The 27,566-nt window shown below is 38.4% G+C and overlaps 1 protein-coding gene across 2 annotated transcripts in view; it reads left to right on the forward strand.

The window, feature by feature from the left end:
• The window catches only part of LDAH (lipid droplet associated hydrolase), a 139,788-nt gene that overhangs the window by 74,938 nt on the left and 37,284 nt on the right, over positions 1 to 27,566 (forward strand). For both annotated transcript variants that reach the window (XM_076332705.1, XM_076332704.1), the window contains one exon: positions 23,981 to 24,221. In XM_076332705.1, coding sequence (XP_076188820.1) covers positions 23,981 to 24,221 — 241 coding nt within the window. The remainder of the gene's footprint in view (positions 1 to 23,980; positions 24,222 to 27,566) is intronic.

The raw sequence follows: 27,566 nt of genomic DNA on the forward strand, positions 1-27,566 counted from the left end.
TGGCCAAAGTGCAGGACCCGGCACTTGGCCTTGTTGAACCTCATACAGTTGGCCTCAGCCCATTGATCCAGCCTGTCCAGGTCCCTCTGCAGAGCCTTCCTACCCTCGAGCAGATCAACACTCCCGCCCAACTTGGTGTCATCTGCAAACTTACGTGTGTGTTAATTTAACTTTATGGATGTTTTAAGTTGGTCACTGAATTGGACTATTTCTATAATATATATATTATAGAATATATATATTTATATATATTATAGAATATAATATAATATATTTATTTTCTATATATTCTCTCTGTCAGTTCTTGATAGATAGCAAGTCTTTGGGAGCATATACAAGGAAGCACAGGTGGTCTGAGCCAGCAGTTAGACTAAAATTTGCTTTAGTTGATGGTATACACATTGCAGAGTTTGCATAATCCACCTTGCAACAGATGACAAAGTTCTGATGAGAGTGTTCTCTCAGTGACGCCTCAGGCAATATCAGTAAATCTAGTGGAATAGCCAATAAAGCAAGCAATACGAACTTGGTGCATATACAAACATTGTGCAGCTCTCTTATTTGGAAAAAGTTAGAAGTCATGCAGATGATTTATTAAACCTGACCAAATAAAATAAATAAGATACTGTATCTTTGAAGCATCAAGGAAGTTTCTACAAAGAATTGTGGAGAGATTTTTTTTTTAAAAAAGGAAAAAATGAAAACAACCTTCATATGAAAACCTAAGACAAACATAAAACCTTCTCTCTTTGGGGTGGGAGGCTGCAAAGCAAAGAGCAATAGTGGGTGAGTTCATGGCAAACAAAGATTTGTTAGAGAGATACTGACTTTTGACTGAGGAACTCATAAAAGGCCACCAGCCTGAATTTAAAAGCTCAACAAAACTTCAGAACACCGTCGGTGAAAGGCTGATAACTGTGGAATGGGGTTGAGAGTGTCAGCTCACCCAAGAGACTACTAGCAACCATTATTTTCACTGGCTTGATGACAGACTCTAATCCTAACGGTCCTAGTCATATTCTTTTCAACCTCTCCCCGCCAAAAAAAAGCTTTAAAAAATGTAAACTGTAAGAAAATGCAGCAATCAACAGGCAGACGGGATTTTTTGTATAACCCTTGCTGGACGCCGCCTTTGTGAATAGGAACAGGCACTGTCTTGATTGCCATGTGCTGCGTAGGTCTGCCTGAAATTACTTTTCTCTTCACAGACAAACAACCCACCTTGTAATACAGAGGACAAAAGAATGTGAAATATCTCAAGGATACAAAAAAAAAATTAGGAAACTTAAAATGTAATGAGAAGTAAACTGTTGAAGGTGATACATCCTCAGATGTAAAATGCCTAAGGGCAAATTAAATAAGGAGTCAAATTTTTTGTCTTTTGCTTTCACCAGGGAGAGGCATGCATCTTTCTCCACATTAAGAATATAATTTTTAATCACGGAAAATTGGCTTCAAGCCAAAGGTGGCATGAACTATCAATTATCGGCAAATAACTAAACCTATCAGGAACTGAAATGTGATCAACAATTTGAGAATAGTCTTCAGTCATGCTGTGAAGATACCTGACCATTATGGCTTTGTGTCTGTCTGGTTTTCTGTTTTCTGCTTTCTTGTCTTAAGCAGAGAAATTAGCTTTTAATCATACATTGTGTAGTCTGTTACACATGGTGCCATCTTCTGACTCTGCTGTTGACCAAATATGTTGTGGTCAACAGTGTATAACTGCCTGCTAGTTAACAATCCAATTTCCTCTAGAATGAGATAACGGGATTTATGCTTTAAAGATGTTCCCCCCAAAAAAAAAAGGAGAGAGAGAGAGAGATAAAAAAATAAAGGAGATTTCCAGAGGGCTCTACTTTATATATCTGTCCTGTCGGCAATCCAGACTTGTTCTTGCTTGTAACTGTGGAAGTAGCAAGCAAGAAACAATTAAAGGTGAAACTCAAGTTATCAACATAAGATGATAAAATTCTGAATTTTTTGGCAACACAAAACTTTAGGATTAGAAACATGTAAAATTTTTGAAGTTTCATGTTGGGAAGGATTACCTGTTGAACTATGCCCTTTTCAAGATCTTAAACTTCTAACCCAAAACCTAGAGTTGACCAAGGAAGCATGAATGGAAGGTTTGGATGAGGCTTACGGTGCTTGTCAGCCTACTTGGCCAAAGCTCATGCCTGATTATCTGGTCCAAAGAAAGCTTTTTGAAATTAACCTTGACTCGAATTGCTTTGTTTTATTCTGCCTACTAGTATTTTATGCCATGTTTCTGTTATATTGTGTTAGTACACCATGGCTCAGCTCATGTTAGCCACATGGAAGCTGTAGTTCATCATATTGTCAACACCTGAAAGGTGGTAGCTGAGTTGTGGTTTTGCCTGGCTGAGTTCAGTATCTGACCAAAAAGTGTCAATATAGAAACTCGGTTTAGAAAACAAAAAGCTTAAAGATTGCAATATGACAGTCTTAAGAATAGAAGAAAAAGGACTATACATTAAAAAACCCTCATTTTTAAATCTACTCTTTTTGTATCTACCAAATATAGACCAAAGGCTATACACTGTCAGTTTGTCTTATCATTCGATTCCTAAACGTCTCTCCTAAAAACAGAAATAGAGATACCAGAAAGATAAGGTACAGTAACTATTAAAGCTTTGTTTTGCCTTCTAGAAAAGACTTTTGAAATATATATATAATTCATTCTTAATACTGCCTTATATGTATTTTGAAAACAAATAATCATTTCTGAACAGTGCTGCGATGTGTATACATAGCATACCTTGTGTGGTTTTTGAAGTGGGTGAAGCAGGTAGGTATCACCTGCTCAGTCCTAGAACTTTACGGGAAATACTAGGTTACATATAGTTCAGTACTCTTCTGAGTCAGGAAAACTTACGGTCCAGAAATGTTGACAATCAGATGAGACTGGTAAATAGTAGAGTGACAATTAAAAGCACAAGTGCGAATTTAATTAAAATTTACGTCTGGTGCAATTAAAAGACAGGCTTGACAAAATTAGCAGCAGTATATCCATCAGAACGTAATTACCAAGCATATGAATGCAAGTTTCTGTTTTTAACATTGATCGCATTTTTAAGAGTGAGAATTCAGAGTCAATAATAACATTGCCCTAAGATTAGCTTGTTTAGATCATAAGCTTGTGATAACAAGGCCTGAGAAAAAACTAATTCCCAAGACTTTCTGAGGAAAATCATATTTTGTTCATAATGTTCACTGAAACTTCAACTTCTGTCACCTTGTTTAACGTATTTGGTTTACTGCTCAATTGAATATAGAAGCAATATGAAAACCAAGATTTTGGTCTGTGATGATTCAAAGTAGGAAAATGTAAGAACAATAATTTTGATTTCAAGAGACTTGAATTTTTTTAATAACGTGTTTATTTCGCTGCTAATGAAACATCTGATTTCTTTTCAGATGTACGTAGTCAGAATTCAAATAAACCTATAAAAATTATTTTTTCTAGGAAGTTAAAAGACATTAAAGTAGCCAAATGTACAAACAGAAAAGGAAGAAAAATAAACTGAAAAGCGGAATCTGTGATCATTCATCAAGAATCCAAAGTAAAACATGAGAAAGAAGAGGAAATGAAGGACTAAAAATAAAAAGATGGCTAGAATGGTAAATGGCAGAATAACAGGATTTATTAAGTACTGTGGATTTTTACAGATTTGTTCATGAAGTCTTGTTATTTTGAATCTCAAAAAAACTGGATTCATATAGTAATAACTAAGTGAAATAATTCTATAAAAATGAGGGAATCATGAACATATAACAAGAAGTGAATTTCAAAAACAATTAGGATTTATAGCGTATGTTTTCAAAAGAGCTCAACACCCTTTTGAAAGCCAGATTTCCCACAGAACTTTTTATGCTGGGTGGTGAGATCTTTTGAAATTCTGCAGATGTGTATGCATAGCACTTGAAAATCAGAGACTCATCGCTTTGGAGAGTTAGACCAAACAATCAAAATGCAGCGTCAAGATGTGTCGCACATAGCTTGAATTTGTTTTGTTTTTCTACTGCAATTAATATGCTTTTACAGAAGACAATAGAGCCAGAAATCAGCAGTTTTCATGCTAATTTAAAATTAAGTAGAGAAAAGGGGAAAGAAGTCAATTAGGGCGTTAAAGAATTGCTCATGAAAGGAGCGTGTGAAGGGACATTGTGGAGTTTTTGAACATAGTCTTTGCAAACGTGTAGTTAAACTTAGAGCATGGCTATAACTCTAGTAACCAATATCTGTTCCTAGAAGCTCTATATTAAAATGTAATTTCGCTGGCAATCCTGAGCCCTCAACAAAGTTGAACTGCTTCATCAACTCTTGCCTCTCATTGTATGTGATACAGTTACTCAAGCAGTGAGGAAGGACTTGGCTTGGATCTTCCAGTTAGAAGAGGTTACTTAGAATGGACAGTGTTGTAATTAAAAATATTTCCTACTCTGCCATATTGTTAATTTGTTCATTCCCCATGGTTTACAGTGAAGTCTAGGGATGCTTACTTTAGAAGCTAGAGTGGAAAAAATTTATTCCTCCGCATTAGCTTCTATACTGAGAATGGTGTGTCCTGTTTGAAGAGTTCACTGCAGGAGTGAAAGGAATCAGAAAAAGACACAAACTTTATACAAAACAGTTATAGGATCTCTGAGCTTAGCTTGCACATTCGCTGCATTTAGGGCATTTCTAATACACTATTGAATTAAGTTCAGATAAATACTGGAGAATTTTTTTTCCCTGTCTTTTTAGTATTTCTTTGATTACTGATTATTTTAGCAGAATTTTTGCCAATGCCGCGATGGATCTTTTCAGATACCTGAGGATGTGTTGAGTGACTGTAAACCTATGTTTAGAGAACTAAATCAAGCCCTAGATTTCTTCTTAAGAATCACCCTCTGTGCTCTTATGACTGAGGTTATCTTCAAAATTAAATGCAATAGAAGTCCACTTCCTTTTCCATTCATTTCAATGTATAAATATTTGAAATGCTTGATTTCTATTTTTTGATACAAGTCTACTTAACTGTGACATTTTGGAAAAAAAAATCATTGGCGTTTGTCCTTTCATGTGGAATTCAGTGTTAAGTATACATTTAAGTGGAAGTCCAGGAACCACAATGTATGTTATAAACTTGTTACCTTCGGAGTCCTGTAAGAAAGTTCAATTAATGTTAATGAAATTATGCTTCTAATAGCTTTGTTACAACATTTCCATTTGAACTGGAAAATTGTAAGAACATTCCACTCCATTTCAAATTCCAAAGCGAAGCATAGTTCTGAGTAAGAATTCACTGAGTCCTAATTGTTCTTGAAAACACTAAATTTCTGCTCCTCTATTTTAAAACAGCAGTATGACTACTGTAAGTGTATTTTACTGAAATGAAAGGTACAAACCCCAGATCTCAATAAATATAATTTGAATTGTGACCTTTAATGGCAGCTGACAGAGTTCAGACTTTTTATCTGGCATTGGCAATTGAAAGATATTCTCCAAATTCTTGTTCTCAATTGCACTAAAACCCTTCCTACCATATGACCAGTTTTATTTGCGTGATAAATTAGATATGATAATTTTGCTCTTTTAGCATATTCCTGACTATTCCATTTGTCATAATAATTAAGGCTAGGAGTAGTCTGTAGTATTGCGAAGGAAAGAATCTTGTATTTTTCCCTTCTTATTTAAAATGCTTACAGTTCTGGGAAAGTCAATGCAAGGATGGAAAAACGAGCTGACTGAGAGAATTCCTCAATCCCTCCTCTCTCTTTTTCTCTTCTTCTGATACCCTGACAAGACTTTGAGATATAAGTTCCATCTTGAACCTCAAATATTCCTTGTTTCTTTTCTTCCTTTGACAAAAATACAAAGTTCGGCTTTGTGTTCCGTTTCTCTCAGTGTATACTTCCTGGCTCACTCATCCTTCTGTTCTTCACTGATATCACAAGTGAGGACTCATTCTGCTCTTCTTCCTCCAGAGTACATCATTAAATAGGCCACTTAAAATGGTTAAAATAGTAATGGACTGAACTCCTTCCAACATCAAATGTCAGCTCAGCTTTCCTTATCGGTCTACTAACCCTTCCAGCCAAGTAGGGCTATGGGCTTGGGTTGACTAGATGCCTTTTTGAGGGCTGACTTCAGTGAGTGGTGAAATATACCCCTTCAAAATGTCTTAAATGGAGCACTTAAAAATAGAAGTCCAAGGATCTCAAGGCACTGATGGAAAATCATGGCCTTCCCTTTTCATCAGCAAAATGAGATTATAATTGTAGGGCTGGTTTCTCATCCACGTTTTTCAGCCACTTTTCTTTGAACTGAATGGATTGTCATTGAGATTTATTGGTAAGTATGGCTGTACATTGATGACTGTGAAAGCAGTTGGTTCAAGACAACAGAAAATCTGATTCTTAACACTTTCTTTTTGTTGAGCCGTCTCTCCACTTTAAGGGCATGTTACTGGTTCATTGTTAAGTGGTAGGTGTCCCAGATCATGTCTACAAGGATCACATTTACCAGTCCCTGTACCACAAGGGTACAAGATGCAAGTGCAGTGCAGTGATCTCATGGGAGTGCTACACTGAAAAAAAAATCCCACCCTCTACTTCCAAAATGAAAACGGAAAGAATTTCTCCTGGAAAGTGGCAGCTGTGTTCTGACATTCATGTAATGGGAGCAACTGAAAGCTTTATGGTGTGTAACTGTGACACTGCATTCCAACATAAGCTTCTCCCTGCCCTTCTTCCAACCAATAAACTATTCTTCCTCTCTTTTCACTCTCACCCCTCCTAATCTTCTTCTGTTTATATGCTTTAATCATAATAGCAACAAATCCATCCCTGCTGGTATTATCACACCGTTGCAAATTTTGGCTCTCTCCTTTGGCACTTCCCTTGTAGATGGAATGATATTGCCCACTTTGATGGGGCTTAATTCTCTATGTAAAATACTGCTCTGTCAATGAATATTTTCTCTATTAAACTATTTTCAGTCCAACAATAAGATACAGATTTTTGGGAGAACAGTTTTCTCATTATTACCTTAACCCATAAAAAGGCTTTTTCTTTTCTTTTTTCAAACATTTTGGGCAGGTCTTCAGTTACCCAAATATTTGTAGTACAGAGTAATTTGCATTTCAGCCCTGTGAGACTTGTAAATGTAATGAACAGTCTGTGTGTTTAATATTTTTAATATTTTTAATAATTCACAAATAGTTCAGTACGTAGAGCTGACCTGTTGAGAAATAGTTTGCAGTGTCTGTAGAGAACACTTCTGAGGTCTAGTCTTTTGTATGTTTAGCAGAATTCTGGGCTTCGTCTGGAAAAATTCTAGGAGTACTTCTTACTGGAAAATATTTCAAGTAATGTGAAACAACAGATAATTTTTTCCTGTGCTATGACCCACTTGCAAGGTGAGCTGTGGATGGTCCCTTTCCTGTTGTTCTACAGCAGCCATGGCCTTCATCTGTCTATCCAAGAATAGATAAGAGAATCTTGGTCTCTAGAGCTGGGAATATTGTGTCTTTGGCGAGATCTACATTGACTGTAGACTGTCATATTTAATAGCTGAAAAATAAATAATTTAATGAGAATTTATTCATGGGGCAGAATTAAGGCCCATTACATTGATGGAAATTTTGCCACTAGTTTCAACAAGAGCAAGATCACACACCCAGCCATACAGTAGGTGGAATCACAGAGGACCAGAAGCATTCAACAGGATATGGGGCATGCTGCAGTCTCATTAGGGCTCCCTACCTTTTTGTTTACTCTGCTTGTAACCACTGTTGGCAAAGGTAATTTCTTACTCTTGGCATCTAAAGTTAGATACTACCAAGATTTCCATGCCTCTCTTGCTACTGAAAGATATATCCTGAGTTATTTTCATCCCATTTTAGTTCTTCTGTAATTAAACTCTGCAGAGCAAGTTTTAGTATACTCCTAATACTATTACACAAAGTTAACACTGTAGAAGCCTGATTGTGATTCACATTTTAAAAGGACACTTCATATGGCTGGTCCAATGAGTTTGGATGCAGGATTCCAACGTATAAGGCTCAGAATCAAATTTATGCTAAGTCAGTGGAAAGTGGCCTTAAAGTAGACATAAATTTAGTCACACCTCACCTTGGTGCAAATGACACTCAGGCCTACATGCCTAAGGACGTAATCATTGTACCCAGCTCTGTATTCGTCGTTATACTAAAGACTACAGTTTGAAATACAAATACATTAAAAAAAATGCTGGTCCTTGAATTTTGTTTCCATCCAAGTGGAACAGCCAGAAAGCACTGGAGGCTTGGGGCATTAAAGATGTACTTCAAATAAAATTGGATAATGTATGTTAAATAAAGAGGGTGCCAGGACATGGAAAAACCTTGTGATCGCTGTAGAGCATTTTAAACAGATGAGAATATTGCCTGCTATTTATATCATCAGGTAGAATCTGAAAAAAAAATAGTAAAAAAATAAAACCAAGTTTTCATTCATTTGAAAAATGTGTTTTATATCTACTTGAACATAGTGGGTCAAATTCAGATGTTGAAGGAGGTGTAATTTGTAAGATAATATTGGATATATTGAATGTAAGAAACTGTAAGTTGGTATGAGTGATAGATGGACAGAGTGGGAGAAAGTATAATTTTTGAAATGGTGTGGAACAGGTACATTAACTTTTATTTTCAAGTCATCCTACTAATTGCTTTTTCTGCTAAATTCTTCTGTTCTTTTTACCACATAGAGTAGAAGCAAAGCTGTGCTAGATACACAGCTGAGTTAAGGAGACTCTTTGCTGCTGACAAAAATTGGTCATAGTTCTGTTGGTTTACACAAGGGAATCCTGACATTTTCCATCAGCTGGGAAGTTGAGTTTTTCTGTTTTCCTGTCATTGAATAACATCAGCTAAAAGTTATCATCTACTTATATCTTAAACTATTCCTGTCTTCTTTTTCTGGGATGGTCTGTAAAAGTACAGCACAGGTTTGCTGCCTATGAGGTGCTTCCGTATATTAATTTTGCTTCTGCATTTCATTAGTAAGGAATAGCATGTCTATTTGTAGCTAGTGTATGTGCTACAGCTAAAAGAATGCCTTCGACTAACTTGTCCCAGAAATAGTGACATACCTCAGGCAAAGAATATACCAGGGGCAGAGTATGAAAGCAGGACATGCACCTTAAGGTTTTTTTAATAATATTTCTCTGATTAAGTCATGAAAAGGAAGGAAAAGATTTGGCATTGTAAATAAGCCTGTAGAGTGAGGAAAGATAAAAATTCAGTTCGTTGTGATCCGTTGTATCACATTTGACTGCTTCAAAAGGAAGGTACAAGAAAACTGAGGGTTGGGAAATTATGAACCAGCATACACAAAAAGGAAGTTTCCCCTTAAATTTCATTAACTGTTACTTGACTCTCATATATTTATGTGCCATTTACAAATAGTGACTTTGTCTAATATCACTGAGGACAGCATTGTCCATACAACTGTTTAATCTTGCCTTTAAAAAAAATAAATCTTAATATGACCTTATATTTTGCAACAGTTAATACCACAGTAGAATACTGTGAAGTTGTGAAGACTATGCACAACTTCACAAGATGAATATCAGTGTCCTGTGTCTTTCATTACCCTGTATCTTGAAGGAAGTTAATGCTGTTGAAATGTTTGGAAACAATGCATTTCTGAGGTTCTCAGGAAGATTCATATATATGTTGTTTCTTAGAGAAACCCTCTGTGGAATGTGTAAGGAAGTATACACGTATGTATACTGCTTCCTGAAGAACCAATATAGCTGATACTTTATGTATATGTCCAAATAGATATAGCTAAAAACACTGGATATATGGTTGTTTGAATTTATGTTACCCTGAATCCAGCCTGTTGTAGTCTCCAAAGTTCTCTCTTTTGTAATTCAAAGCGATGGAGACATAGAATCATAGAATCGTAGAATCATTTAGGTGGGAAAAGACCTTTAAGATCATCAAGTCCAACCATTAACCTAGCATTGCCAACTCCACCACTAAACCATGTCCCTAAGCACCACATCTACACGTCTTTTAAATACCTCCAGGGATGGGGACTCCACCACTTCCCTGGGCAGCCTGTTCCAATGCTTGACAACCCTTTCAGTGAAGAAATTTTCCCTAATATCCAATCTAAACCTCCCCAGCGCAACTTGAGGCCATTTCCTCTTGTTCTATTGCCTGTTACTTGAGAGAAGAGACTGACCCCCACCTCGCTACAACCTCCTTTCAGGTAGTTGTAGAGAGCGATGAGGTCTCTCCTGAGCCTCCTTTTCTCCAGACTAAACAACCCCAGTTCCCTCAGCCGCTCCTCAGAAGATTTGTGCTCTAGATCCTTCACCAGATTCATTGCCATTCTCTGGACACGCTCCAGCACCTCGATGTCCTTCTTGTAGTGAGGGGCCCAAAACTGAACACGGTATTCGAGGTGCGGCCTCACCAGTGCCGAGTACAGGGGCACGATCACTTCCCTACTCCTGCTGGCCACACTAGTTCTGATACAGGCCAGGATGCCATTGGCCTTCTTGGCCACCTGGGCACACTGCCGGCTCATGTTCAGCTGGCTGTCAACCAGCACCCCCAGGTCCTTTTCTGCCACGTAGCTTTCCAGCCACTCTTCCCCAAGCCTGTAGCGCTGCAGGGGGTTGTTGTGACCCAAGTGCAGGACCTGACACAGCCTTGTTGAACCTCATACAATTGGTCTGGGCCCATCGATCCAGCCTGTCCAGGTCCCTCTGCAGAGCCTTCCTACCCTTAAGCAGATCAACACTCCTGCCCAACTTGGTGTTGTCTGCAAACTTACTGAGGGTGCACTCGATCCCCCCGTCCAGATCGTTGGTAAAGATATTGAACAGAACTGGCCCCAATACTGATTCTTGGGGAACACCACTTGTGACTGGCTGCCAACTGGATTTAACTCCATTCACCATAACTCTTTGGGCCCGGCCATCCAGACAGTTTTTTACCCAGCGAAGAGTACACCTGTTCAAGCCATGAGCAGCCAGTTTCTCCAGGAGAATGCTGTGGGAAATGGTATCAAAGGCTTTACTAAAGTCTAGGTAGACAACATCCGCAGCCTTTCCTTCATTCAGTACACAGGTCACCTGGTCATAGAAGGAGATCAGGTTAGTCAAGCAGGACCTTCCTTTCATAAACCCATGCTGGCTGGGCCCGATCACCTGGTTGTCCTGTACGTGCCATGTAATGGCACTGAAGATGATCTTCATAACCTTCCCCAGCACTGAGGTCAGACTGACAAGCCTGTAGATCCCCGGATCCTGCTTCTGGCCCTTGTTGTAGATGGGCATCACATTTGCTAACCTCCAGTCAACTGGGACCTCCCCGGTTAGCCAGGACTGCTGATAAATGATTGAAAGTGGCTTGGTGAGCACTTCCGACAGCTCCCTCCGTAGCCTTGGGTGGATCCCTTCTGGCCCCATAGACTTGTGTGTGTCTAAGTGGTTTAGCAGGTCACTAACCATTTCCCCTCGGATTATGGGGGCTGCATTCTGCTCCCCATCCCTGTCTTCCAGCTATAAGTTGACCATATCTAAGTTGACCAGCTCCCTTAAGGTCAGTAATAGTCATGAAGTTTTATGGAGGTGAGAAGGGGTCTGCATGGGTTGTACCTGCGGTCACAGAGAAATGAGAGTGGTCACTCTCTCACACACTTTGATAATTCTCATTTTGCCTGTTTTGTTCAAATCCAGAATAGGAATTGAATTGAATTGAATTGAATTGAATTGAATTGAATATCCCAATGTATTAGACTATGCTATAAGTAATTTTAACTATAAAAACATGAAGTTAAGTATGAACAAAGGAGAATACATCAGATGCCAAGTGGCAGAGACATCCCTGACATCAGACAAAGATAAACGGAAAACAGCACTCGAATAGGAAACAGCCCTTGTCACACAGCCAACCTGAGCTTAGGATGTGATGCAACACAATATTAAGGCAATATTGTTTCGTTACAAGTATGTTATGAATTTCTAGTTGCTTTGCTTTGCAGATCTCTAGAGGAGACATTGATTGGAGCTTGGCTACCACTTCTCCCCTGCCTCAGCTCTTGCTGACTGTGCTCTAGTTTGACCTTTGAGTGACAATCTGGCTAAGGAACAAGAGTGAGAAGGTTGAGAAGACAACCATGTCAGCAGAGCACTTTAAGGAGGCAGCCCCATCTGTTGTACACATATTGTTAGAATTAAAAGTCTGGGTGTGCAGGAGAGGGACTTAAAAATGTTATCTTCATATTGTCTGTATTTACTGTTTCTTGTACATCTCATGAGTCATGTTTGCGCAGATAAGGTTTAAGAAAAGCCAGCTTTTCTCACTGCATGTGTGAAGTAGCAAAGTATCCCTTAGCAAAGCACTAAGGGTCTCCATCAGTGCTCTTGTGAAAATAAATGACATATGTCACCATGGAGTGAACTCACCCACATTTTAGTTTGGCATAATATGGTTTATAGGACAGAAAAGCGTAAGTACTATTGTACAAGGTAATTTCTAGCCAGCTGTGTTCAAGAAAGAGGAAGTCAGACTGAAATAAGTAGAGGGAAAGCCTAGGAAGATAATAAGGAACCTAAATTATGAGAGGAGCTCAGGATATCTTGGCTCATTTAACTTGAGAGACTTAAACAGATAATATTCTGTAAACATTACATGGAGTAAATACAAAGAAAAAATAGAATTATCTATTATGTTATATTAGAATGCAATACTTATATAGGATCAGATGGATATAAATAAATTCAGAAATTAGAAACTGGTTTCTGGACATGAAAATATTAAATCTGAAGTAATCATCCAAATACGTAACAGCAAGAAAACTATATTGGTTTTAGTGAATGTGAGTAGTTAATAGAAAAGACTGTAAAAAAAGGTAAGAGTACATATGTTATGGTTGCTGTAGTTTTTGCACCATGTATAATTATGTAAGTTCATATATTTAAGTTATATATTGTAAATGTCATTCATATATGTATGAATTATTATTATTATTATTATTATTATTATTATTATTATTATTATTATTATTATTAAAAAGTATGTCTTATATTTCACTACCTAAACTCCTGTTTGTGGACTTTCCCATAGTTGTCCGAGAAATATTTTTTGCCCTGACTTGAGGTATAGCTTCTGTGGCCTCAGTTGCTTTCCTTGGAAGCAGTAAAGATTGACCACAGGTAGACAGTATACACAGTGTTCCCCATAATACTGAAAATCTTGTAGATGGCAACTGGTGTATCTTGTTTACATGCTCACAATAAAATTCATCGAAGATCTGAAATCACGAAGGAATTCTCCATCAGCACTGATCTCTGCGTTGTGTTTTGGTAGCACATTCTGTTGGCTGGAAAAAAATCCTTTCCTAGGATTTTTTTTTTAATATTTTAATTTAATGAGTTCCATATCTGAAAAGGGGGCCCATGCCAGTGGTAGTACTGTGAGTCTGCCATCTTCTCATTCTGTGCTAGATCATCAGTTTTGGGGGTTTGGATCTTTTTCCAAAGCATCATAAAATATGTCATTGGGTGCTGGAGGATTTCTTATGGCTTGATGGGAAGGAAATGCAGAATGGTTGTGGACTGGGTTTGATGATCAGTCTTGTGCTGGAGTGTTAAAAAGTTCATTTTATTAACAGAATTCTTTGAATTAGAAATATTTTTTCTGTAGTGTTCTCAACGTCAGATTTCATTCTGATTTTTTGGAGGAGGGGTAAAAACTTTGCAAATAACGTTTGATTGGTTTTCTCCTCCTGAAAGGGTGTTTCTTTCTTGGGCATAACCACTCTGCAAAGATTCTGCCAGCTTGCTGTATAACTGAAACATGCTTTAATTTTTTTTTTTTTTTAATGTGATAACCATTTACAGAAGAGGAGGGATAGAAAGGAAAAAAAAACACTTTTTAAGTCAACGCATTTACTTTTCATTCTTCCTGGATTATTAGTTTAGTCAGTGTATGTAATATGCTGTGGTCCCAGGACAGTGTAGTTGCGTGAGAGAAGTGAATGTATAAATAACATTATCAGGCCTTATGTTAGCTTTTTTACAGCTTCCTGACACAATGTTCTGGTTTTGGAAATCAAGAGTGTCTGTCACATCCATGTAAGGTGGAATTTCTCTCTCTTGCACCCTCCCTGTTGCTAATGGTTCTACAGTTGGGACCTGATAGCTTGGTGCAGCGTAAAAGTTGATGTCAACACAGACTTCTGATACCTGCTTTAACATTTGAATTTTTTCATTTCTTTCCATCACATCTACTTATGTCACCTGTCCAACCAAAAATATTATTTTGCATCCTTTGCGTTTATAGCCCTTAAATACTAGTGGAGTTATGTTCTCCACCCCATTGCCTCTCTGCTCCCACTTTGCCAAGCTATTAATATTCCTCTCTATAACTTCCTTTAGAAATTTTATCATCCAAGCCCTTCATTAATTTTATGCTGTATTTGTGGCTGGCTTTTGGTTGAAATCTTCCCTTTTAAGATGTACAGCACAGAATGCAATCTGTATTGTCTCCCAGGGAGACAGAGCTTCCTCTGGCATTTGTGATGTGTTTCCTCACTATATGTAACATTAACTTGCAGAGCTTCTCTCTCGCTTGCTTTCTGCACCATATCATATTGCAAACCTGCATATCATTTGCTGTTCACCATCTCCCATGTGTCCTTTCAGCTTGATTACTCGCCAGGTTTTTTCCCACTCATTCATGCTTTAGATTATTTTTCCTGGGCGTATTTAAAGATAGTAGTAGCTTCTGAGTTGGTTCTGTGAGCTGAATGATTAAAGTACCAAATTTAACTTAACAGAACCTCATTATTATACTGCTTCTTTCCATTTTTGGGTTGGTTTTTGTTTGGTTGGGTTTTTTTTCCCTGTACTTTTGCTTGGAAAAATTGCCTTAAGCATTGTGAAGCAGATACTCAGGTTGGATCTCAGATAGGTGGTGTGGCATGTACTGAAGCACTACATTCATTGGAAACTGCAATCTAGCTACAAAGGAGAGGTAGTGACAGTCGTTATGAAATGCCTCTAGCTTCTCTTCTTCTAATGCCAGTCTGTAATTTCAAGACCAGATCTGCAAACATTGACCAAATACATAATATGTTTCTGATTTCTAAGCAGACCAGTGTCAACATCCTTTGGTGCAAATGTAGACTTTGCTTGACTAAAAAGTAATAGAAAAGCAGTAGATGACTTTTTCTGTATGTCAGTGATAGTTATGATACAGCTAATCTGCTTCAGTGGCAGAGGAAGCCTAGAACTGAGAAACTGCACAGAAATGAAAATGAAACACAATGCAACTGCAGACATCATGCACTGATGTTAATAACGCTGACCTGCATTTTTTGTCTTGGCATGCACTTTATAGACACTATGCATGTAGTATGAAGTGATGTTTAGTAATTCCAAATCATTCAAGACCAGAACCTGGGAATTGTTGCATATCTGCAGCTTTTACATAAGTAAATACTAAATTCCAGTCTTTATACATTGCCATGTTAAGTGGCACCAGTATATTTACACAGTGTTTTCAGTGCTGGAAACAATACACTGCTATGAACGGGCCTTTTTAGAGAACACTTGCTCAAATACTGCTTTACAGTACCATTTGCTCCCCCAAAAAGTACGTATCGAAAAGTATGCTCTGGTGCTTCTCCCATGGAGGGGTCTCATTTTGTTCTATGTGTTAAAGGTCCTAATCAGAAGTATTAGGTCCTTTGTATCGTTAGTGGGAAGCTGAAGACTAGAAAGTGTTTTCAGTTCATCTGATATCTGCTGAGTGTCTGTCCATGACTGACTTCAGTTGGGAGTCTTGGGTGATTTAACTCCCAACATAGGCACATCAGTTAAGGGCCAGTAGTGAACTTGATGGAACTGAGCCAAAATGAATTCTGAAAAGGGCAAAGGTTTATTCTCATTCATTTTCCCACCATTTCATGGTGTGATTTCAGCAGATAACATTAACATCTATGTATGTAAAGACATACGGAGTTAGTGACTGGTTGTTCTTTCCTTGCTGAGCATCTGATGAATGATCTCTTGATAACAGAAGGGAGGATCTGTATATAATTGCCAGGGATGACTTACAGTGTGTTTAGAATCTCACTTAGACAAAATCAATTATTAAATTCCTCTGAACAGTTTGAGATATTTCTGATTGAATGAGGTAGATATGCTAAAACTAGTGTTTAAATTATTTTTCTTAGGGCCGTCCTGTGGCTCTTGACAGCAAGTGGCAAAATATAGCTTATATTCCAATAGTGAAGCCTTCTCCTTTCCCCCTAGCCCCAAACATGATTGCTCCACAAACATCTCTAAAGAACAGTTCCGGGTCTGCCCATTTTCTAACCTGTGCCCAGACGTCATCTAGGAATGTGTTAGCTGGCTTTGGCCAAAATCATGCCAGAGAACATAGTAAAAAGTTTTGGTCCTGGAGCCTAGGTCCTAGCCCAGTTTAGTTTACCATTGAGGCTACAATGCAAACTGGAAGCCACAAGCATAGGTGATAAAATTTTTTCTACTGGTTTCACCTCTTTCTCTTTACAGAAGGCATACAAGGGGAAAAAATCACATAGGATGGTCAATAATCAGTGCCTCTGATATGATAAAGCTTAGGTTATTTCTATACTGATACCATAAAGAAAACTGTTTGTCGTACTCCTCTTCTGGCCATAGCTCAGCTCTGTGCATATGAGCCTACTTTACTGTATTTATGAATTTGCTCTTTTAGTGTAAGCGTCATTAATATTTATGTAATCAGTGTGCTGGATGGGGATTTCTAGGCTTTGCTATATTTATTCAGCAAAGAATTAGAAGCATGTACCTGGGCGGTATGTGTACGTGTGTGTGTGCGTCTGTGCATATGTTGGGTTTGGCACCTGCCCAAGGCAATACCTAGACCAAACGCCTTAGAGGTAACCGCACAGAAGTTGTCAAGCAAAATTCAGTCCAAAGTTTATTTGGTAAATGGATCTTATGGACTGCTTGCATGCTTTTATGCTTAATCCTTAAAAGTACATTTGATGTTCACATACTGAAGTTTTGTATCTTTGGCACTACTGTTTGGATTCATATGTGTCAGTATAAAAGCAAAAAAAAATAATCCTGACTTTGTAAATAATGTCCATCTTTGAACACATTGCTCTATGCTGTTATCTTGTTGCATTTATGCTACGATGCTCTTGCCTACGTAAAAAGGCTGGCTGGGTTGTTGTATGCTTTAAAGATGGCATTAAGTAGCTCTGCTCAACTGAACCGTAATTTCTTCAGATACTGTAAGAGAAATTCTGCCCGTGAACATCTGCGCATCCTTCATGTGCCTTCACAGCCCTGCACGTGTCGGTTCCCTTGAAGAACTCAATCCTTAGCCAGATCCTCAGTATGCATATGAAAACTCTACCAGAAGGTCATGATCAAGAGTCTTGATCCATCTGTTCTCAAGCTATGAAAACTCAAATATCCCTTAGTAAAGTTGATCTGACAGACATTGCCATGATGCTGTTAGTGACACTCAAAAAGTTTACTTTTCCTAGGGAGCAAGAATTCCTTCAGCCCTTCAGAGAAAATTTAAGTGTATTATTTAGAGTTTTAACAGCACGTTCACAGAGTTGCATATACTAACTGTGCTTTTGTTTGGAAAACAAATTAAGCTCTGCAGGGAGCAGATTATGCTCCTCATATACAAAGAATTTGCTTAGAAAATTAAAAAAAAATCCTTTCTGTCACTTAATCTCACAGATTATATGTAACACAATGAGAAGTCTGGAATTAAAAGAATAGAAAAAATTAAATGAATCTGATGCCAAAGTGAAAATTTGGGCACTAATAAATAGGGAATGTAGAAAATTTAAGTTGAAAGCATGAAATCAAGTGCACGTGCCCCTGCCTCACAGCAGTATGTTGGGAGGGGGCTTTAGAAAATGATAACAGAAGGCTCTCTTGAACTAAGCAGCCACTAACGAACTAAGCCACCATGACGTTCGTGGTAAAAAAAATACAAACTTTTCTACAAAATGTTGGGTTTTTTTTTTTTTTTTTTTACCACTTTGTTTTACAGAAACAGTTTGGTTACCCAGAAAAGTAAGCTTTGGTTAGAGCAGAGGATTGCAAATTACCGTACAGTTGTTTTAAATCTTCCTACTTTCACAATGTATATTTTCATGTGGAGTCATCTAACTTCCTGATTTTCAGGTTATTTGTCCATAAAAAGCATGCTAGGGCTTCTCTGTGGGACTTAATTCTTATAAAGCACTTTTTGAAATTTTCAGTGATAAGATTCTCTATTGACTGTGTTTGAGATACTTGTTCTGTTGCCTATTTAATATGCCCAAACATTCATTTAGGATCACAGGAGATCCATAAAATAAAATAGAGGAAAGTGCACACAGTATGTTCTTACTTCACACCAGGAGTGAAATAATTTTTTGTCAGTTGTGTTCATTCTTTAGTTCTTTTGCTGTCATGAAATCACGTGGGTTTGTTCATATTGAGCTGTGACAGACAGCTTGCTGATACAACAAACCAAATGGCATCTTGAACAGCTGAAGAAGAAATTATTCAAGATTTTAAAATATAACTCTATATTATATATATTATACTATACTATATTATATTATATTATATATAATTCATGACTGAGCAAAGTGAACTGGCAAGTCCAGAAAGTCCCACTCTGGTGAGAGGAAAGCCCAAGCCAACGCTGTCTGGTTTGTCCTGGGCGTTTTCTTGGAAATCTGCTCAGCACAGCTGTGGTGATAAAGCAGGGAATACTTCCCTGACCCTCGTTGTTTTGCCTGCAGGTTTCTGCATACTGAGTAAAAGAAATTGTGATTAATGTGGCATTCCGTGTCAAGGGTAGACTGTAGATTACCATTAAGTGCATCATTATGTTATCTTTGAAAAATTTACTAGGTTTCACCTGACAGATAATAGCTTTTCCTCTGCCAACACAACAGAGGAATAATAAACTAATATATGGGATGAACTAAAATATATCAAAAGAAGTGTTACTTTTGACAAAACAGCTTTTGCTTTTCATAGGCTTTGGGAGGAATTTTAGATAAAACTTCCTCGCTCGTTTTCTTTCCAGCCCTGTGATTCGAAGTCGTGCGCGTAGTGATGCTGTTGCTGTGGAGCAGGGGTGTGTGGCTGCAGGGTCTGTGGGCGAGCTGCAGCAGTGCACTTGGATGCTTCTCCACTGAGCATCGGTCAGTGCCATGGGTCGGTTATAAAACATAATGGATTGCTTCCTGCTTCTGCCCGCTGATTCGATCTCTGGAGTTCCTCGTGGGCTCTGAGTTGTGTAACCGGTGCTGAATCTTATGTTCTTTTTGTTGGTGGTTATTATATTAACTATTTCTGCACCCCCGATGATTAAGAACAGATTATGCAGCAGGAGCAAATACTTTGCAAAACCTTCCCCGCTCAAAAGTCGATGTGAGCCTCCAGCGACCGCTGCTTCTGCCGTTAAAGCAGGGTGAACCAGTGGGTTGCTTCTGAGGAATTTTCACTTTCTGATGGTGTAGGAGGGATATTTTCTTCAGTGGGTCTGAGTCTTGTTGGTTTACAACTTTGGTAGAGAGATCTGACCATGCCTGCGAGGTGTTGTGGGCAGGGACGGTCTGTCCCTTGAGAGCCAAGGTACGGGACTGACAAAGCCTGGCTGTAATTCATGAATTCACCTACTTGGGGTCTCTTCTGAAACAAATCTTTAATTAAGATGACTCCTATTCCTCTCGGTCAGTCAGTGTCTGACTTTTCACGTCGTGCCGGCTTTTCTCTCCCGTTTTGTTTCTCTTAGCAAAACGTCACTCTATATTAAGAGCAAGCGGCACGCTCTCTCCGGGCCCTCAGCTGAGGTGTCAGTGTGATCTTGGGAAGGTACACCTGAGGGGCCTGAATCTTTAACCAGCATTTCCTGTGCGTAATCAAAACTGCCTGATTTCAAAAGAATTGAGCTTCTCTCATTGGTATTGACGGAGTTAACAGCTCTGAAAGTCAAGTCACTTTTTTGAATAGTGGTTGTAAGTGGCATCCAGTTTTTAAGTGTGATGTTGTATCCTCAGCACTGTCCTTTACCAATCCCTGTAACAAGTAGTATTACCTGCTCAAACTTCAAATTGTAGCGGACTAATGTCTTTCAACTCTTTCAGTAGAAGGCATTAATGAAAAATATTAGTGTGGGGGTTTTTTGGTTTGATCTGATTTGCATACTGTTAGTGTTTTCATAAAGAAACCATATAAACATTTTACAAAAATTCTTTGCTGGTGTGGTTGAGACTATTAAATTGTGCGGTGACAAACAACAATTTGTTGTAAATTTAATTGTTTGGCTTTTTGTTCTCTATTCTCATTTTAATCAAACAAAAAAATTTCCAACTGTTTCTGCAAATCCAAAAACGTTGACATAACCATTATCCAGTGAAGACTTGAAGGTACTCGGTTGTCACCATATTGTCTTGTTTTAGACAGATTAAAATCTGGATAGAAAGCCCAGCTGTTCAGGAACGTACGTGTTCTTTATGTAGGTAGTTTGGAGGAAGTCTTTGTTTATTCTTTAATATTTATATGAAGCAGTGATCACATGAAGTGAATCATACCCATTTAGGGATCCTGCCTAAAGAAAGCTCCTTGGTCAATGCCATGCTTTTAGAGAACGGGCATTTAATATTCTTTGCCTTGAAGGCCCACTTTTCCTGTGAAATACGTAGTTTCTCTTCCCTCTATGTTGTAAAATTTACTGTGCAAGTCATACATAGTTGAAGTTGATGGACTGATAGCTCTAGAGACCAAAGTATGTAAACAGTGGCAAAAGTGAAAAGTCCCCACACCTTTCTACTGTGGTGTGTGTTGAAGGAATAAACGGCAGAACATATTGGGGGTTTAGGGCAGTTTGTTCTCTGGACACATGCTCAGGCCATGCCCTGTTCATTTTTTCAGTGATATATATGCCGCTTGACTAGGGACTAGGAGCTGCCTTGGCACCCACATCAAATTATGTGAAGAGCTTGCAGATAATGTTAGCTTTTTGTTGTTAACAAGATCTAAAACTTCTGAGACACTGCATCATATTATAGTCTCTTGAACCATTCAGGTCTTGAGCCCTATGTAATTTAAAGAGTTAAAAATTAATGATTTTTAGAATTCTATTTTTAGAAGCAGCTGCCTGGTGACTAAACCAAAGAGCATCTATGCCTTACACATTGAACTTTAATGTATGCATCATCCTGAGTGTTGAAAACTTGCAATTTAATAGCATTTTAAATAAATAACTGTTAAATAAGTTGAATGACAATTTTACAAATATTGTTTATTGTCACAACAATCAACAGTGGCAATTCCAGTATAATGTAAGAATGCATGTGCTAGTTTTATCAAGTTGAACAAAGCACAGCAAGGGTAGGTGATGCGACCCACAGCTCTCATCGACTCATGGGCACGGGGTGTGCTTGCCTTCAGTAGATTCACTGGCCAACTTTCAGTAGTCCCCAGATCCGCTTGAGTCTCTGTGACTAGTGTCTCTAGTTGCCCAGCTCTCTGCCTTCCCATGTGCTTAACCGATAAAAATCACTGGACTTTGAATTGGGGGTAATTTAAACCAGGTGAATCTGGATTTCTCTCTGTAGTTATGTGTAACATTTTTGGTATTTGATTGATTGTTATCACAAGAAACTTCTATCGTTAAGTATGAGAAGGGTTTCCATAAATAAAGAGGTCATTAACCTTTACACATTACTTAATGGTATATACCGCGACATTCATAGCTGTGACAATACCAGGTGCTTATGATAGGCAATGTCCTCCATCTTCAGAATGACTGGTCTTAAAATAATTCTAAAAGTTGTAACACAAATATAATTCTGTGCCATCTACTTGATTTCAGCTAGTGTAAATTGCATATAGATGAGACCCTGGCATTTGACATGGCAAAAATTATTAACTAATGTTGAGCATTTGAATCTCATTAATTGCCTTAATTTTACCTGTATATTTCTACTTCACTTATTTCAAGACACAAATATGAACATGTGTTACATTATAATAAATTATGTTAAATCTGTTGTATCCACAGTTGTATTGCAAAGAAGTTGAACTACAATTCTGCAGGCAAATGCACATTTCAAAATCCTGGCTCGGGAATCTAGCACTAAACTAAGAAATAGTTGATAAGTGTTTGAAAAATACGAATTTTACATTTCTCTCATTGTCTGCAAAAGATTAAAAAAAGAAAGAAATTAAATAAAATTATCCTCCATCTTACAACCATGTTTTTAATTTGTGTGCCATTAAAAAATGCAGGAATGCACAGGACATTGTAACAGCTTTCTTGGTTTGTCCTTTTTCCCCCAAGGTTTAGCAACTTCCCCCAGTGGTTAATACAGCACTCCGAGCAACTAATCCTGTATCTATAAACTGTAATGTCAAAGGATTAATGTGTGCCTGGGAACGCAGGTCAAATCTGCTTTAGATCACAACAGTTTGAGTTCAGCTCCTAGCTGAAATATCACAAAACTACCATATAATTTAGTACAAGTCTTGCATTCCTATACTTCAGCTGCTGGTTGCCTTTAATAAAAAGAGGCCCAGGATTGATTTCCCTGAGAATGTATTTTTCTTTGTCTAAAACCAAAGTAGTATCAGCTGGAAAGTAGAAGGATTTCTTAAAATAGTTCTGTATTCGATATAAATAGCACTGTCAAAGTCTGCTTTTAACACTGTAGAAAGTACAGTATGGCGAGTTACTGATATTTCCTGAATTTCTTCTGTTTGCTGTGTTACAATGCCCAGATCTTGTAAGCATCTCTTGGTGGCATGCCCTGCCTTCCACTGGATAGCTGCTGAGACCAGTGGCGCTGCACACAGATGCAGTGGCATACGTTAGCGGAGTCTCATCTGAGAGTGAGGACAATTAGCTTTAAATATTTTTTAGAAAAATATTGCTCTAATTTGCACAATACAGAGAATGATATGTGCAGTAAGCAGACATATATAACTACATCTACTATATTTACGCTGAGTCACCAACAAAGCACAGCAATTTCTACCTAATCATCTGCAAATGCACTATCCAGAAGCTCTCCCTTTACTTTTGTGATACTTCTGTTAGGTACCGTAGTCGTGTGTCTTTCAGGGTTTTTCCTATGTGAATTCTTGTAATATGTTTTTACTTCCAGAAAAAGGTGGCAGGTATCCTTTTGGAATACTTTTTGATCTTAACATTGAAATATAATTGAGAGTAGGTATATTAATTCACTTTTGGTTAGCGTGGGTGGGTTTTTTATTAATTTCATTCTATTTTAAGGCTACAGTGTATTCTATTATTCATAACATAAAATAATTGCCAGCTTTAGAATATGTCTCTTTCTTTATAACATATAAAAAGCAATATCGTGCACCACTGTACACATCTTAGTGAAGGGGCTGTGTGCTTAGACTCTTGTTTTGATCAAGTTTACCTATATTGAACTGCAAATTGAAAACCCTGTGTGTTGTCAAACAGTAAAGTTACCGTCACAGTGGCTGACATTTTTTCATTTGGTTGGTTGGTTTACTTAGAGAAAATAGTTTACCAGTTGAAATAAAAAGCAATGTACTTTTTTGCTGACATAAAAAATCCGCCTGGACTGAAATGACGGTTCCTGCCTGCTGCCCTCTGGTGGGGTCACCATCCTCCTGGAGCAAGTGGCTGTGCTCACGCTCCTGGGCACTTGTTTCAAAACCGATAGAGCTGAGCATTTCATAACCACGTTCTTGTTTGCTTCGTCTTTTAAAAAATTTAACCTGGGCACACCACAAAGCCTGTCTATGTGTCTGAGGTGCAACATGCCTGGAAACCCAACTTCATTTCAAGCAGAGATTCATTTAAAAATTAAGTCTCCTAGGCTGGGATGCGGTGCTGTAGGACTTGCTGACAGTCATTTTCTCCTGGCCTGACAGGTTCTTCGCTCTGTGCTGCTGTTTCCGACGATAGAGCGTATAGCTCAGTCCCCTCAAGGAAAGCTCATGACCCCTTTGCTGTGCAAACTTCGTTACGTTCTGTACATGCCCGTCTACCTGCTGTCCTTTCTACCAGAGGGAGTCAAAGCCTCCCTGGTGCGGTTTGCTCTGCGAGGAATGAAGACCTGTGATGAATCTTCCATAACAACCTCCGTAAATCTCTTCAGCGTGGACTGCATTGGTGAGCACGGGGTGTTTTTTTTTTTTGTTACACCAACTTTTGTAGTGTTCTCATTTAGTAAATGTTGATGTAGTTTTGTGAGCAAAAGCTTAATACTAAAGCATGAATACGTTTTGAAGGACAGGTCTAATCTTTTCTCAAATGAAGACTGTAGGTACAGAAAAATCTCAAATGAGGCAATTTTGAAAAAAAGTCTTAAGGAGAAAATAACAAATAAAATGTTTCCCCAAAGAATATATATTTCTTAAGAAAACTCTGACCTATACTACTAACAGTATCTCACATGATTAAAACACTGTTTTACAAGCTAGTTTGTTACTTATGTCTGTTTACTTTTTGCATTTCATTCATATTGGATGGTGAAAATAAATCAGTAATCAGTTTCACAAAGGGTTCTTTGCATCTGTTTTTTCAAAGCTATGGTTTAACCGGCTATATAGATTTTGTCATCTGAATTGGAATACTGGTAAATTCAGAAAAAGGCCTTCAGTCTACAAAGACACATAGAAGTTACTTTATGCACAGAATTTCAGCACTTTCTTGGGCATACGGAGAAAGATAGAAGGTTAACATTCCTCCAGTGCATATTGTACGCATATTTTGCACATTCTAGCAAGAGAAACAGCTTTAAGAAAGGGAATAATTTCAGATAAATTATGTTAAGTTTAGAATGAAAACCAGAACGTGGATTGTGCTATACTGCAGGTATTTTGGTAAGTTAGCAGTTGAAAACAATTTAGAATAGAATTGACGTGCTAACGCAGTAATAAGAGCAAGAAGGAAGTTTTGATTGCATTAATAGTAGTAAAAACACATTCCTACATTTCCAGTTGTGCTCTGTCTTCTATCAGTTAAATTTTACCTCCTAATCGTCCAAACAGATGTGCCAGAGTGACCGTGATTGCAGTGAGGTCCTATACCTTTCGCTGTGGATGTGTTGGTCTGTATTGGAGGCTCACTCTCTGTAGGACTGTACAGTGACTGAAAGCAGGATGGGCAGTGAGGGTTCTTCCTGCCAAACCTAGACAGCCCCGTTTATGTTGTACAAACCTGGCATAATGACAGTCACTCCGTTGCAGTACCCTGTGCCTGACAAAATCAGGCTCCCCACTGGTAATGTAAATTTCCGATAGTAGTCCTATGGTTTGTTGCTTGAGTTCCTATTAATTTATGGCAGTTTTATGACGACCGAGGAGAAAGCAAGCATGCAGTCATACGTACACTAGGCTTTCAGGCTTCTTCCTTTGATAATTTGGTCTCGGAGAAAGGTATGTGAAGGTCTGTGGGGTCACATCTCCACAAGGCAGAAATCCTTCTCTGGTCCCCACAGATAAACTTTTACCTCTCAAAACAGGTTATCCACATCCAGGGTTGTATTGGAAATGGTCCTTGGCCTGCATTAACCTCCAAAAAAGCATGGCCAGCCATTGTTTGTGAGTGCTGTTTGGCCCAGACCACAGCAGTGGCAGGAATAATTTAACAGAACGGATTTTGTGTGCTGCTGTTGGAGCCTGACTGAGCTCTTTGGTCCCCAGGTGAATGAGCCCGGTTGATGTGTGCGTGTCAGCCTGTTGTAATTTTCCGTGTACACCAGTGTCCGATCTGTGTCCAAGCTGTAAGGTAAATTGAGGCAAGAAACCAGACTGAAGGCTCTTTACTTATAGGATGTGATCTCCGCCTATATTCAATTTATTGATTGAATTCATTATACCAGAATGAAAACCCCTGTGAGCCAATGTCTTCTAAAACTTGCATAAATAGGCCTTATTGATGCAACTAGTTCCTTTGGGCTTGTGATATCATCTCTCTCAAGCAGAATTCCCCTTCGATTTCATCTTTGGGAACTGATGATGTTTTACAGCCCAGTGACTCAGGACCACATGCGTGGATTAATAATCTTAGGGCTTTCCGGATATTGCCTCTTAACCTTCTCTTGTATTGTTTGTGCACAATAGAAAATGTTACCATTCAGCAAAAATTTGCTAAACCTAGCACAACAACCGAGTCTGTCTTATGGAACTGCTCATCTGTGAGTTACTGAAGCCTCTGAATTTGTGGTAAATGGTTTTCTGATTGATTCCTTGTCCCTTAATAAACTGCTAGATATGGTTCGGAAACGTTCAGCAAATGAAGTTGTTTCTCTTCTCCAGGAAGGTTGCATGTCAACTCATTAAAAATACACATATTGCCTTTGGCATGTACATCTGTTGCATTACTGTAATTGTAATAAAAGTTGTGATTAAGGGCAGAAAAGATGGCAAAAGTTTCCTTAAAACTAATACGTCCGTTAAAACAAACCAACCTGCCAGGGATTTGTTACCACATCCAAAGCTTAGTCACAACAATGTTTTCTCTCCTCTGAAAGGAAATGAGATTTGAAAACTTAATTATAGCGGAACTCTAAGACCGAGTGCCGCTCCCGTTGACATCGAGAGTGAAAAGCTCCATTCAGTGGCAGCAGAATCAGGCCCTTGGTTGAAAGAGTCAGTGAACAAGAGTTATATTACCTATCTGTCCCACTGTTTCAAATTATGTTTGTTCCTGCTTCTTATGCAAACTCATCTTTCCATTGTCCTAACTCTATAGTTGATGATACATAGAAGCCCCAGTCACACAGCAGAAGGCATTGCAATGACACTGTGCAGAAAGGTAATGAAATACAACGTCTTGTCCCAAAGGGGAAATAGTGCAGAAAGAGGAGAGATAGCAGGGACTGTAAAGAAAATGGATTGTAAGGAAGGATGGGAAGACATAATGTATAGATAATAGAGGACCTATTGGAATAAGCAAAGGGGTCTGAAGGAAGTTTGCCTACCTGGATTAAACTTCTAGCAGAAGTTTCTTAGGGCAGAAAAAGCACTACAATGAACAAACTAGCATTTGGGTACTTGTATTCATAAACCTAGGAGATGAACAGACACAAAAATTGGACATTAGTGACCTTGAGTTATCTGAAACATTGTCACGCTGTTTATTCAGGCTTAGCAAAACCCCTATCTCGCACAGTGGTGGTTGTTCTACAAATCATGTATGGTCCTGCAATGCTGGAATACTTTGGCACTCCAGCGCGTTGAAATTTGTAAACATTTCTTCGGTGACAGATGCCAGTAGCAGACTTACAGTGACAGTAAACCATTCTATCTACACGGGACAGGATTTATTGTCCAGCCGTTTGACTGGCAAACTTCCTCCATTTGTTTCTGTAAAATTTCCACAAAAGCACAGACATTACATAATGGGTAAACACCGCAAGGCTTTTTCGAGAGGCGGGCTGGCAGGTCAGAGGTTAACGTCTGGATGACAGTGAAGATACAGATAAGCACAATAGCAAGAAAAACCTCCAAC

Source organism: Aptenodytes patagonicus, chromosome 3 (assembly GCF_965638725.1).
Source record: "Aptenodytes patagonicus chromosome 3, bAptPat1.pri.cur, whole genome shotgun sequence".
In the NCBI taxonomy this organism is placed as follows: domain Eukaryota; kingdom Metazoa; phylum Chordata; class Aves; order Sphenisciformes; family Spheniscidae; genus Aptenodytes; species Aptenodytes patagonicus.